The sequence below is a fragment of the Mytilus galloprovincialis genome, chromosome 10 (genome assembly GCF_965363235.1).
Source record: "Mytilus galloprovincialis chromosome 10, xbMytGall1.hap1.1, whole genome shotgun sequence".
NCBI classification, from domain to species: Eukaryota; Metazoa; Mollusca; class Bivalvia; order Mytilida; family Mytilidae; genus Mytilus; species Mytilus galloprovincialis.
In genome coordinates, this window is record NC_134847.1 from 80,408,811 (window position 1) to 80,423,655 (window position 14,845).

Genomic DNA, 14,845 nt, shown 5'->3' on the forward strand with positions numbered 1-14,845 from the left:
TTGATAACTAATTATTCAGTGTTTGTCGTTGGTTCATGTCTGATACATTTGTTTTTCGAAAAAGTTTTATTAGTTTAGCTGGTTTTTTTTCTAAATTGAATTGTTCGAAATTTTCATGCCAGGGCCTTTCAAAAGCGACTAAATAGTATTAGGTATTCTCATCATTGAAGGTCGTACGATGGCCAATAACTGATTGCAGCTACTGCATTTGACAACGATTAAGCTCTGTTGAATGAATCAAATGATGTTTCAAATGTGTCTTTATTTCTTGTCGGGGCCGTTTATAGGCAACTGTTAGGTATGTTTTTTTTCAAAGTATTGAAGGCCTTACGATGGCTAATAATTGCTAATATCTACTGAATTTGATCTCTGATGAATGAGACCAATGATGTTTTAAATTTGTATCAGGTTTTTTTGTTCATGGACATCGTTGTTGCTATTATACTCCAGCAGAAAGAGGACTGAATGAATATGCCATATTGCATAACGAGTTTATTGCATATGTCATAAAAACATAAATAAACAAAAACTGTGTCCATAGAACAAGTATGCCCCACTCGCACTATAGGTTTTTATGTTCAGAGGACCGTGAAAATGGGGTCAAAACTCTACTTTAGCATTAACATTAGAAAGATCATATCATAAGGAACATATGTACTAAGTTTCAAATTGATTGGACTTCAACTTCATTATAACCTAATATCATTCTCTATGTTCAGTGGGCCGTGAAATTGTGCTTCAAAATCTAATTTGGAGTTCAAACAAGAAAGATCATATCCTAGGTACATGTTTCAAGTTGATTGGACTTTAACTTCATCAAAAACTTTAATTCAAAACTTAAACCTGAAGCCAGACAGACGGACGAACCGACGATCGGTCCCATAGATCCGGAAACATAATGCCCCTCTGCTATCGTTGGTGGAGCATACAAACAAAAAATACCAATGGTTTAATTGAACTACTTTATTATTGTTAAGTAGGTTATAAAAGTAGGAGTATCAATGAGACATAACCATATCATTACAGGTCAAAAGAAAACCAATTTAAAACAACTACCTAAATTGTTTGACAGATATGATAATATATCATGTTTTGTATTTTAATGATTTAAAGCTTATAAACATTGTTCTAAATGCTTATTAATTGTTTACGAGTAAAAATGAATAAATGCAAATTCTGCCTAAACATTTGATTCTACCTCTCTTACAAATATAATGAGTTAAATATGAACATTGCGAACAAATAGACGTACATGTAACAATGGAACATTACAAAAACATTTATTATCACAGAATAAGTTAACAAAAATATTTGACTATAAAATAATAAAACATAACAGTATCTAAACAAATATAACAGAATAGTAACATAATTACAGATTATGTCATTTTTTGGTATCTATGAGTTTATCTAATATCATCTGCCCTTTATTTTTGTTTGGCACAGAAAGAAGTTTAAAACACGAGCTTTACTTGAAATATCCAAAAGTAAAAAATAGCAAAAATATGTAAGAAATAAGCAAGATGTATTATTCGCAACTACTGATGATTCTATAACAAAAAAATCATGCTAAATGCTATCTGAACCTTCCTTTTAAATTGCTGAAAAATTGTTCATAACAAAACTATTCCTTGCTTTAAAAATGCACCAAAAAAAGTAACTTCAGATTTGCGTCGCCACTATTTCTACTCATTCTATATATTTGCATTCATGAATGTTGTTAGAAAATCCTGATAAGATATTTTTCCAGTCATGTTATGGTCAAATTCGGAGAGGATATGGTAAAAATCTTCATTGCTAAAGCTAACTTTGCAAGTTGTCAAAACCTTTTTGAAATCCATAACACTAAGATAACCTCTGTTTTGACGATCCATCTTTTTAAAGGCTCTCTTTAGATTTCTGTGTTCGTTCATCATCTATAAATATAAATTATTAACAATCAGTTGTAAGTAGTTGATATTCTTAGATAAACATAGATTCAAAAGAAAGTGTGCATCGGCAATATAAAATTATAAAAGTAATAAGTTTAATATTAATGTTGTTGAACTAAAACAAATATATTATACTAATCTAAAAGTACATTAGTTGTGCATGTACTTTTCTTATTGTATAAATTGCAAATGTACAGAAAAAGAATTATTATACGATATTGAAAAGTCAGTTTAACCATACAGGAATCAATGTGACACTTGGTATCTAGTATTAACGAGGTTTGATCAAACTGGTTGCAGTCTTTATTGTGTTTATTCCTTCTTTCTGGCGTATAAAATTATAATCCTGGTAATTTTGATAACTATTTACACCACTGGGTCGATGCCACTGCTGGTGGACGTTTCGTCCCCGAGGGTATCACCAGCCCAGTAGTCAGCACTTCGGTGTTGACATGAATATCAATTATATGGTCATTTTTTGTAAATTTTCTGTTTACTAAACTTTGAATTTTTCGAAAACTAAGGATTTTCTTACCCCAGGAGTAGATTACCTTAGCCGTATTTGGCACAACTTTTTGGAATTTTGGATCCTCAATGCTCTTCAACTTTGTATTTATTTGGCTTTTTAACTATTTTGATCTGAGCGTCACTGATGAGTCTTATGTAGACGAAACGCGCGTCTGGCGTATAAAATTATAATCCTGGTAATTTTGATAACTATTTACACTTAATTGAATCATCAATATCTGCCCCATTACACTTTTCATGTTTATCTAAAATTTTATCATTCTATTATTCACGGCGTTTTGTTATCATTACACGAAGTAACGATTGTTCATATTAAAAAATAGGAAAGTCTTTTTTTAATTTCCTAAAAGTTGTCATTCAATGGACACAACATGAAACATGTGCAACCTATCAGAAAGTTGTTCGAGTGGTTTTTCTTAAGTGTTTGAACTCAACTGGAAGGTTTAAAGTAGACAAACATTTATAGCTAAAGACTATGAAAAATAAAATAAAATACAAAATTGAAATCAATAGACTTCAGCGAAGTTCATCTGACTTTGGTTTAGTCAAGTTTGTAGGATTGATGTAATAAAATTAACAGTATCCGTTTGATTAAACCTTTCGGAATTTTAGGTCCTCCTTGCTTTTCAACTTCGTCCTATATTTCGCCTTTTAATCTTTTTTTTATTCGAGAGATCCTTATGAATCACTTATAGACGAAATGCGCATCCGGCGTACATAATATCAATCCTTGTATTGCTGATGAGTTTAATTACTATACAAAATCCGAATTTCGACAATTTCAGCTGTGCACGATGCCAAAAACCTAGAAAATGTTTAAAGCTTTTTCAATTTTTAAAAAGTGAAATAATACATAATATTCCTTTCTCCAAAGAAACAGCTACGCATTTTCTTTGATACATATGTACAACTAAAATTATCTTATGATTCAAAACGATACCAGGGAGTCACCAAATCATGCAATTTAAACGTGAAATAGTATAGCTAGTTCAAGCACTCTCTACAATAGGCATCCCTATGTTCATAAGAAATAAAGACAACAGTAGTATACTGCTGTTCGAAAGTCATAAATGGGTTGAGAGAAAACTTAACAAAATAAAAGAGTTTTATGTACAGCAGCAAGAATGGTATCAACAGAATAAAACAATGTATGTTAAAATGAACAGTTACTGCAAAACAACAAACTAATGCAAATATGACCTTCTTCACGTTTCTTCATCAATACTAGACATTCATTCTACTAATATTGGAATCTCTGAATTGAAACTACGGGTAGAATCTTCACTAAAAATAAGAGCTACAATTTCTACTGGAAATATATGTATGTTTTCAATTTAAAGCAAAATATTAGAATTGAAATTTAACGTCAAAGAAAGTGCAAACTAATTGTGCCACTGTTTGTATGATATTCGTTTTACATGCATAAATCTACGAAATAATACAGTGTCAATGTATCTAATAGTATATGAAGCTGCATTCATTAGTCTATGAGGCTTAACAGTATCTGAGATTTTGAAATTAAATGCGAAGAACAGAGATATATATAATTGAATAAATCATGCATAAAAATAATATGTATAATGCATTAATCACTATGATTCAACTAGATTATAGAAAGTGTCACCTTCTTTCTCATATTGTTTATTACTTGTGCCACAGTGGCTGATCCTATGTCCCGTTGCTGTTAATAATTATGAATATATGTCAGATCATAAAGCAAGCACAATGGTGCAAATTAGCATGTTCAAACCAAACATAATGTTATAAATAAAACAATATTAATAATAAATAAAACAATATTAATAAATATTGTCCACGCAAAAAATCAGGGCCAAATATGACGTTAATTTCTTCAAAATGTCACACATAATTGTTTATCAGTGTACGTACAAGGTGAGGACAAATGTTTTTAAATTATTAACCAACATCACACAGTTATGTTGTGGAATCAAATGCTTAGGACCATTACTGGAGTAGGACACACATGGTGTTCGTTTACATATAAAATTAAACATGTTCTGATGCTGTTTTTTAAACTCTATAGTTATAAACGATATTTAAACTCAAAGTAAGTAGAAATGAAACGAAATTTCAAATTAAAAAAAGACAAAGAAAACAACAGTATATGTTCTTAGACTGTTGTTTTTCTTTGTATCGTCGAATTTTGCAATGATGTTTTCGGTATCTCATCGATTAATTCTGCCATTGGTATACTAAGCCCTATCCCCTGAATTTGTTTTACCATCTTTATTTCACCTTTTATTAAGAACAACGTGTTTAATAGCTTTTAACAGCATCAGACCAATCGACTCTTCAATATTAAATATAAGCTTTTATTTACCTATCAAATGAGAGTATGATGATCGTTAATGTAAATACTAAGTAAAAACAAAGAAAGGTACAATAAACAACATCAAAAGTGAACATAAACTTATATTTGTAATTTGGTTTCTAAATATCCCAAATATAGGTATGCAAATAACATTTGAAATTGTGAACAATTTCTCAATGTTGCAATTTCTTTTCAAGATTTTACGAGATTGAACTCTGAAATGGTTAATGATAAAAAAAATACTTGTTAAATTTATATAAGGATAAGATAACAAAAAATAAAACAACGTGATATAATTTTGCAGCTTTCAATTCTGAAATTTTCCCTGAAACTGTTCACATTTCAACTATTCATAATTTATAACATATTTATGCGAATGAACATATACATATAGCATTTGATCCTTAAGATCGTGATCAGAACTACCTTGTTCCGTGCAGCAACCTGCAGAAGTGATTAGTCACCAATTAGCAAATATATTCATAGCGGTGTAAATCACACATTTCAATCAAACGTTTAACTTAATACCAACATAGATTCAAAGCTGTTTGTTTTTACTTACAGGGAAATCGTAACTTGCCAAATAATTTGATACGTTTATGTAGCAACCTAAAATGTTTAACAAGGTAAATAGCTTTGTTAGTTTGCAAGAGCTAAAAAATGTGATCCGGCAGATGAAAATATTATGAATGGTTTGTGATAAAGAATAAGAGGTTAAACATTAAGTAAACAACGGATGAATAAGTTAACCAAAGATTTAGACCATTTACTTTCTTTATGTGTTTCTTAACAAATGAAGAAAAACAAAGGAAACGAACGCGATGACATATGCAATTTCAATCTACAGCAGATAATGGTATTTTTGTAAGTTTTAATAAATTTTGCATAAATAGATGTATTAGTTTTATGTTAGCCCATCAATACTTTATGTAAGGGTCTTTACTTTTCGCTCGCCGCGATATAGCCTTTTTGTGCTAATGCGGCGTAAAGCAACCAACAATCAATCAATCAATCTTTACTTTTCGAAGCTCAATTTAATTTCATCGTGTGGACATTAATGTTAAAGGTTTATAACAGCCACAGTAGTTTTTTACTTACTTTTTGCTCTAGTTTGTGTGCGTGTTTGCTGTAGACAAGGGTTTTGTAACGTGACGCTGGTACAGGTCGGTTTGAAAAACATTTCATAAACTCCAAATAATGAAATCTGAAAATAATCAAAATACAGATATATGTAACGTCGTTTTGTTAAGAAATAAATAACTATGGGTAAACAAAATCGTAGAATTATCACGAAATTTAGTCAACACTGACTAATTCAAAAGACTGCAATAGATTTGTATAGAATTATTCATTAAACTTCCTAATCACGTGTGCCGAGTTTTATCATTAAATAGAGATTATTACCAATCATATTCATTTTATGTACGAAGTATAATTGTTTAATCAAGTTACCGATACCTTATCGATGTTAAAATCGTGTAAATCAATTTAAAAGAGACAAGTCAATGCAACAACAAAAAACCATAAAGAATCGAATGAACTCTAAAATGTTCGAGACTAGTGCTTTCGAGGGAGTAATCGTCTCCTACTGTACATGAATCACCCGTCATCTATATCACACTCATATAAAATGTTATAGTCGGGAGTAAAAACAATCGGCTCATTACATATAAACGAATGAAGAGCGTAGACATTACTCATTTTATATAGTATTGAAAAGTTTTAAAGATTTTGTAATTGAATATTTTTGAGTAGATCCTTTTAACCATAAACCATCTACTTTGATACTATTGGTTGAATATAGCTTGTCACAATATTTCTGAACGCCATCAGTTAAAGAAGAAAGGAGGATAGTAAGAACGTTTATTGCAGAAGTAAAGTATTTAAAAAACCATTACAGTATCCCTGACCATAATGTTAAGGACATATTGTTTTCCTAAATAGAAATATTACCTTCCATTTTTCTGTAAATCAAACCTCAGTATTAGTTCCTTCAGTTCTTCTGCTGAGAGGTTAAACTTCATCGACTCCATAACTTCCTGTAAAGCAGATTTAAGGAGTTAATTTCTTTTCTTTCTCTATCAAATAATATGTAGATGATATAATCGTTATCTCTGTCTATTATTCATTATCATGTTTTTTTAAATTATTTTGCGAATAAGTATTGAATGTTCGAAACATTTTAGCTGATGAAAAACGTAAAATCAACTGCCATCTATGGTTTTATTTATTGCAGGCATATTGACATGATGGTTTTAAATGTAATACATAAACAAAAGAGTCTCCATATCACAAAATTAAAATTGCGCTCATTAGTGGAATACAATGTATTAAGTGTTAAAAAATTTGCGACATAAAGGATAATAAATAGTCATTTTCTCCGAATGAGGCACTTACTGTAATTTCGTTGTAGTTAACTGTCGCACAACCATTCTTGTCTATATATTTGAAAACAGATTTCAGTCCCTCCCAGTTGCTAATTACCTAAATGCATAAAATACAATAATATTTCACCAATAATACAGATGCTTCCTATGTTATTTATATAATGTTTAAATATGAAAGCAGACGTTTTGAAATCTTTAAAATGTTTGTTTTCAAAATATTGTCATAAAAAGTAATTATAATAACTGTATGTCAGTCCCAACACAATAATATATATTGTTCAACTTAAAAAATGTAAAATTTATGTCATATCCCACTTATAAATGATCAGTTCATTACATATCCGTATTAAGAATATGTTTTTGTAATCAGTCTTACAATAACTTTGAATCAGTATTAGTTACATGGTGTGTTTGTGACGTAATACGATATATATTGGGTCAGTAAATTCCATATGGGGTGCTCTCATATATATCGTATAAGGTCAATGGCACACACGAATTTATCTTACCGACTATTTTCACATGTGGTAATGTTTAAACTAGCGCCATATCGAAGTGATTAATTGTTTTAACATTCTTAAGAACCTACTTTCAATTGTCTATACAAAAAAAATGCTAATAATAACAACATGTTAGCTATAAATTTGTTTTATCTATCGATCCTTATCAGAATCTTCATCTGTATTAACCTTTTAGATTTATTTTTGTTTTGAATGGGAAGTAACTCCTTACAAACCCCATATGGTTGCTAACCCTATATGGTAACTAACCATATATTTTTTGGGCACCCTATAACAAATATATATAGTCACCAAGTGTAGTTCATTAACCAATTATCTCCCCATAAATCTATAAGAGGTTAGATTAATTTACTTACATCTGGTTTCACCTTAACTAGCAAATCCTTTGTACGAACACTCTTCACTGACATAGCAGAAGTTGGTGCAGTTTTCTGATGTTCTGGTTCAATTGTTTCTATAGGCATATGCGATTCTTGTGCTTTCTTCTCTCTTCTCTCTCTCTGAACTTGATGGGCCCGCTCTACAGCATCTGTAGTGTCCTCTGTAAAACAAACCATAATGATTATCTTAAATAAAGGCAACAGTAGTATACCGCTGTTCGAAAGTCGTAAATCGATTGAGGGAAAACAAATCCAGGTTACAAACTAAAACCGAAGGAAACACATCGACTATATGAGGAAAACAACGAAACAACAGAAACACTGAAGTGAACAAACAACAGACGACAAATTTAATGCACGCAAACCATATTTTGTCTTATTCACTTCTTTTTTTTCTCACTTATTTCAGTTACCATATAATTACGTATTCGTTTGATTAAATACAGTATATATACAGGTAGTTTGTATAAAATGATAAAAAAAATATATAAAGCTAATAAGTTGGAAATCAAGGCACAAGTTTACATATAAAGGCAACAGTAGTTTACCGCTGTTCAAAAGTCACAAATCCATTGAGAGAAAAAAAATCCTGGTTACAAACTTAAACTGACAGGAGCACATCAACTATGAAGGGAAAACAACGAAACAACCGAAACACTGAAATGCAACAAAACACGACAATCCTACATACATAGAAACGACTGCTATATTCCTGACTTGGTACAGGACATTTAAAGAACAAAAATGTGGGTTGAAAGAGGAAATCTTGAGGTGCCGATATTTGCTAATTTGTTTTAGAAACAAAGTTTTAGTGAAATGGTATTCTAAAGGTTTCAACTTGACACATATTCGTCATTGCATGTTTAAGATATATCACTCATTTATACTTCATCGTGACAAGAACAAATATAATATCAGCTAATTGTTGTGCTCTGTTGTGTTTAAACTTACCAATTAAAACATTTTCTGCTGTTTTATTTTTATTTTTAAACTGCATAAAGTGTCGTATAAGTGCACTGTAGCTGTACATTCCATCATTAGCGACACTGAGTGTGGCCCATACTTTATCAAGTTCCTGTTGGTTCATTGATAAACCACACCTGGAAGTAAATATACCAGACATATATATGTATGAAAAGGTTAAATCACAAAAATACTGAACTCTGAGGAAAATTCAAAAAGGAGAGTTCCTAATCAAATTGCAAAATCATAAGCCCAAACACATTCAACGAATAGATAAAACTGCCATATTCCTGACTTGGTACAGGTATTTTCCTATGTTATATGATGAAAGTAATGTTATGTAACTTAATAGTTACTCGTTTGTAAGTAAAAAAGAATGTTATGTGGACTTAACCACCAATTTATTGAAAGCCACGACTCAGTTTTACCATGGGAAATCATTAAAAACATGATTTGGTTAATATACGACTATTTCATTACTTATTTTGTTATTAAACTGTAGGGTAAAAAATGCTTTATGTCATTCCTACGTTTTTGAAATTTAAACATAGACTGAAACCTACAACAAACATGTCGCTTTACTTACAATTTGATCAATGCTCCAAACTGCCATTTACTCATTCTTCCCATCATTTTCCTGTCCATTTGTTTGAAATGCTATCGATAAAAATAGATCATTTTTATTACATAGTTAAAAAAACAAATCGGTTATACCAGGATGCAGAAGATTTCATAATTTAATATGTGAAGATACAAATCTTTTTCTATTGTGGCGTTTTTTCTAATACATGCATACACATATTATGAATAGCTACTGTTTTAGTCATTTTGAGTTTGATGTTGAACGAAATATACAAACTTCATCCACTTATTGCTTTTCAACTTTACACTTGTTTGGCTTTTTAACAATTTTGATCTGAGCATCACTGATGAGTATCATGCAGACGAAACGCGCGTCTGGTGTATCAAATTATAAGCCTGGTACTTTGATAACTATCAAGTATACATTTCACAACTCATAGGACATTGCAGCAGATTGCAGCTGCTACTCGCGACTTTTTAAAACGACATCGGTGTCTGCATACATTATCAATGAAGCAACAGTCTTTTCAAAAGAACTATCCGTCTTTTTTCTCAAAGAGTTTGTCGGAAAGAAATCAGACCTATAAGATAAATACTCGGTGTCCACTGTTCAAAAACTACAACATGGTTACGAGTTATAGATTCTGTGTGTGGAAGTAGTGTATCTTTTTATTTATATGTTGAAAATGTATAAGACAGGTAGTAGATTTCTTAATCACGGTATCTTTATTATAATATACCTTATCAAAAGTGTGGAACTTGTTTTTGAACAATTCCTCGAGCAGTCGTTTGAGCTGAAAGAAAAATAAATCTGTTTAGAACTATGAAGTAGTATTTTGACACGAATGTCTGTTTTTACAAATGTCCAATATAAAACGTGCGATGAATGTTTAAACGTACATCAGAATTCATAAAATATTTCTGTAAATATGATTTGGAAGAATTTTTATGTCTTTTTTTTTCGTTTTTAAAATTCAAAACAAGACGCATGATTATGGAATTATAATATCATTCCTGACCACGATATTTCATCTAGATAAACCGATTCAATTATACTAGCTAACCAACTTCAGTGCAATTATGGTAACATTTTAGACAAATTTATCACAATTCAGAAATCTTTATATATACCTCTACAATTGTTCTATTTCCTGATCCATCCATTTTTGGTTTCTCAACCTCCTTAAATGATATAGACGTCTTTGCTTTCTCTTTCATTAACAATTCTACTACTGCTGGTGTTGGTATGTCTGACTTTACAACCTTAACAACGTCTACCCCTCCTTCCTGTTTTTTATTCCAAGATCCCGGCCTTTAAAATGTACATAATGGAAGAAAATATGAGAACAAATCATAAAACATACTTCAGCATCACCCTAATTCAAAGATACCACATGTTCACAGGTATGATTTTTTTGGCCCGAAGTCATTGCATAAACTAAAATTTAACAAAAAGTACATTTTAATTCTTTAATAACTAGTGTGTATTTAAAGTTTCAATTTTATGCCTAATAACAAGTAATATATGGATGAAATTAATGTTTTTGTCTCTATATTTACGGACTTAATACAAACATTATCACATCATTTTTCTAACGGTTATCGAAAATGAGGAAGATATAAATATAAATATATATATATTTCGTAAAAAAATGTTGCCTTGATGGTAACACCATATATAATATATTGTTCGAAATCTAACAGGATTGTCATATTTATCAAGTTTATCATTAGCCATGCAATTAAAATGTTTTTTATATGGACACCAACACACTATAGATTTACATTTGAATTGTACAAAAGTGCTAGCTTAGTCTAGTAATAAACAAATCGCTATGTCAATATATTGCTGAAACACATCCATTGACCGTTGCTCTTTATACAATATGAGTGCTATAACACAGTATACATATCCACATACCACATATATTATGTCTAGTCATATTCTAAATACCTTTTTTTGTTCGCTTTGCTACACAATAAAAATGTTAACAAAGTTAAAAATGTCCATCACGATTTCAGTAACATGAAAGTTTAAAATAGCAATATAAGTTATCTAAATAGTTATCAAAGGTACCAGGCTTATAATTAAATACATCAGACGCACGTTTTGTCTACATTATACTCATCAGTGACGCTCAAATCAAAATAGTTTTAAAGCCAAAAATCTACAAAGTTAAAGAGCATTGAGAACCCAAAATTCCAAAAAGTTATGCCAAAAACGGCTAAAGTAATCTATGCCTGGAATAAGAAAATTCTTAGTTTTTCGAGAAAAAAAATCATTTTGTACAATGAAAACAGGATTTTATAAAAATGACCAAAAAAGCTCTTTTGCATCTAACTGTTAATGACTTTTGTTGTCCAATTTATATTTAGTAAGTCGGCTTATCGTGTATATTGATATCTTATATGCTGACTAAGACATTGGACTGCTACTAGTGTTTGTGTTTATAATCAGAGAAAATGCAGTGTTCATTTGAAGAAACAAACACGTCATGTAGCAATCTCTAATTAGTCACTCGCTCAAGTCCATTTCATTACATTTAGTTGTTGTATATAGCGTCATAAACAAATTAAATACATACATAACATCGAAAAGTTGGAGGAATTTGTTGTAAGGTATAAGACCATCTGCATCTTGTCCAACATCATTTTTCAACTGATCCCACTGTTTATCTGACATTGTGTACCCAAGTCTCTTCTCCAAAGCACCACGAAACTCATGAGGAGTAATTACACCCAGACCATACTTATCGCATGATCTGAAAGCAAATACAAATAACAGTATTACTACTGTTGCACATTCTAGGTCTGTACATAGAAGCATTTATTTTAGAAAACAAATATTTTAACATGTAATGTAGTGAATGAGAGGGAACTTGCTTTGTAGTTTTCAAGTTATGTGACATTTATAAATGATCAGTTGATCTGTTTTGTTAAGTTAAGAAGTAGCATTCCTCTTGTCATACAAGTGTCACATGTTAAAGTGTCTTATGAATGAAATTAAAATGAAAGCTGTGTCACTCATTACAAATCTTGGATCGTTTAGAGGTCGGTTCAAATCCATATATGCTATGATTAGGTATGAATACAAGAACTGTACAATAAAGAAGAATACTTCTACAAATGTAAATAGAATCACAAAAAAAATCAAGTTGTTACTCACTTCAAATAGCTCATTAGCTTGAGGAAATCTCCATGGAAATAATCAACAAGTTTAGCTTCCATTTCCTCTACGCTTAAATTACTGTTTGGCAATGGTTGTGAATCATGTTGAAATCTTCAATACAACAAAACGAAACTTAATAATTAAAAAATAGATATTGAACTCAACATTTGAAGAGTACGATATGAAAGATCTCTTCATTTTTATAAATTACAGTAATATTCACTTCTAACATTGACATTGCATTTCCAAATATTATTATATATTAATTGATAGCGATATAAATATATGTGTGAGTAAAATTACAAAAGTTAAAAAATTGATTACATTAGAAATTTGCATTTTAATACAATGCAATGAAATTTACTCTTTATGAAACATATAATGTAGAATGAAAAGAACTTTTCCTTCCTTTATTGTTTTCAATACATATACATTGTTTATTCTACATACCTCACTTTCACATTTATTTTTATAGTTGTTATATTTATATTCGATAAGTTTATATTCCTTTCATATTTTTTTACTGATTGACCAATAACAGACAGACGTAATGGATTTGTCACTAATTTTGCCATTTTATAATATTGAACACTGTGTATTACATATGTGTATCAGCATGACACTTCCAAGATACAATGAACATATAGACATAGCACGTTATTAGCACTTTTTTCTAAAACACGGTATAATAATAACTGTCACACTGTTGGATATGTCTAATCGTATGAAAAATCAAAATGTCAAGAATGAATTATTTTTATCCTTTTCTACATGTGCTCCTTTGTTGAGATCGTATTTACTTATAAACATCTACACACAGCCATGATGTGAAGCAAAATACTTTGAGAATCAATAATGATGATTAGTATTATTTCTTGTGAAACACGGTATCCATTACAACAAATGACGTGCTATGACAACATGAACAGCTATGGTAAATGACCGTTTAACTCTTAAAAGATCAAATCAATAACCTTGATTGAAATCGTTCATAATTTATAAAGATTAAGATTCGAAAACTATAGTGTGAGGATGAAGTACATTGTTAAGTTTTTTCTTTGAAATCGAAGGCGAAAGGTAATTTAATATCAAATAAAACAATTTAACTAGATGAAATTGTATATATTAAGTATAAAGTATGAAACATAAAAATAGAAACAATTTTGTGCTTTTATTCACATAACATATTTTTGAAATAAAACGTAGACAGCCGCATTTTATTTTCTAGCTTTTACCATTAATATTAGTCTGCTATAAATTTTCTATTTAGTAAGAGGTCAAATTATACAAAACATACCTGACCAGTAGAAAACTCGTAATTTTAATTTCTAGCGATGCTACTATTTACTCTACATAACGTTACAATAATATCAGGCTACTGAGTGACTATAAACTACGTATGATAGTATGGCAAAAAGAGGGCATTTTTTAATGCAAAGAAGTAAGCTATGAACTATGAAGCAAGGTAATGTAGGCTTGTACAATATCTTCTCAAAGCAACTCAGTAACTATAAATACTTCAAACCTGTATGCAATTTAAAGCGGTCATTCAGATTTCGTTTGTACGCGCTGAAGCAAGCTTTCGGATAAAACTAACATGAAGCGAACAAACATGAAAAATGATTGAATAAATGATAATTTAAAGCATATTTACTACGTAAAGATTTTCCGATAACAATAAAAAGATTCTAAGACACGATTTCTCTATTATATGATCTGAATTATTAATGAAGTTGAAACAAAGGGCGATGTTTCACACTACTTACATATGGGCTTGGTTTGTAACAATTCTGTTAGTCATACTGTTTTCTGACTTGCTCTGATACTTGTACAAGAATTCCTTGTAGTTCAGTTGACCCCTTATAGATCTTATACTGGCCCTACAGAAGCATAGAAAGGAAGAATTAAAAGGGATCAAGTGTAGTGTGTGTTTTATTGTGTGTTATATATGCATTATGGAGTTGATCGCTATATTGTGTCTCTTCACAATTTTGGCAAAATAAAAACATGAAATTGAAAAGCTCTTAACTTATGCTGCAGAACATATAACTA

At 30.3% G+C, this 14,845-nt stretch overlaps 1 protein-coding gene across 7 annotated transcripts in view; it reads right to left on the minus strand.

Moving 5' to 3' along the window:
- Positions 1-937: 937 nt before the first annotated feature.
- LOC143048532 (EF-hand calcium-binding domain-containing protein 6-like) overlaps positions 938-14,845 on the minus strand; it is a 31,627-nt gene continuing 17,719 nt past the window's right edge. Inside the window, exons 10-23 of one of the 7 annotated variants that reach the window (XM_076222246.1) lie at positions 14,560-14,673; positions 12,791-12,904; positions 12,210-12,386; positions 10,756-10,936; positions 10,365-10,418; positions 9,629-9,699; positions 9,031-9,179; positions 8,056-8,240; positions 7,189-7,275; positions 6,745-6,830; positions 5,890-5,995; positions 5,218-5,235; positions 4,084-4,140; positions 938-1,916 (exon numbers count right to left, since the gene is read on the minus strand). In XM_076222246.1, the coding sequence (XP_076078361.1) occupies positions 1,695-1,916; positions 4,084-4,140; positions 5,218-5,235; positions 5,890-5,995; positions 6,745-6,830; positions 7,189-7,275; positions 8,056-8,240; positions 9,031-9,179; positions 9,629-9,699; positions 10,365-10,418; positions 10,756-10,936; positions 12,210-12,386; positions 12,791-12,904; positions 14,560-14,673 (1,621 nt within the window). In that variant the 3' untranslated portion in view covers positions 938-1,694. Of the gene's footprint in view, positions 1,917-4,083; positions 4,141-4,274; positions 4,838-5,217; positions 5,236-5,353; positions 5,401-5,889; positions 5,996-6,744; positions 6,831-7,188; positions 7,276-8,055; positions 8,241-9,030; positions 9,180-9,628; positions 9,700-10,364; positions 10,419-10,755; positions 10,937-12,209; positions 12,387-12,790; positions 12,905-14,559; positions 14,674-14,845 lie in introns of those variants that run through there. The other 6 variants (XM_076222239.1, XM_076222240.1, XM_076222241.1 and 3 more) reach the window with 6 other exon arrangements.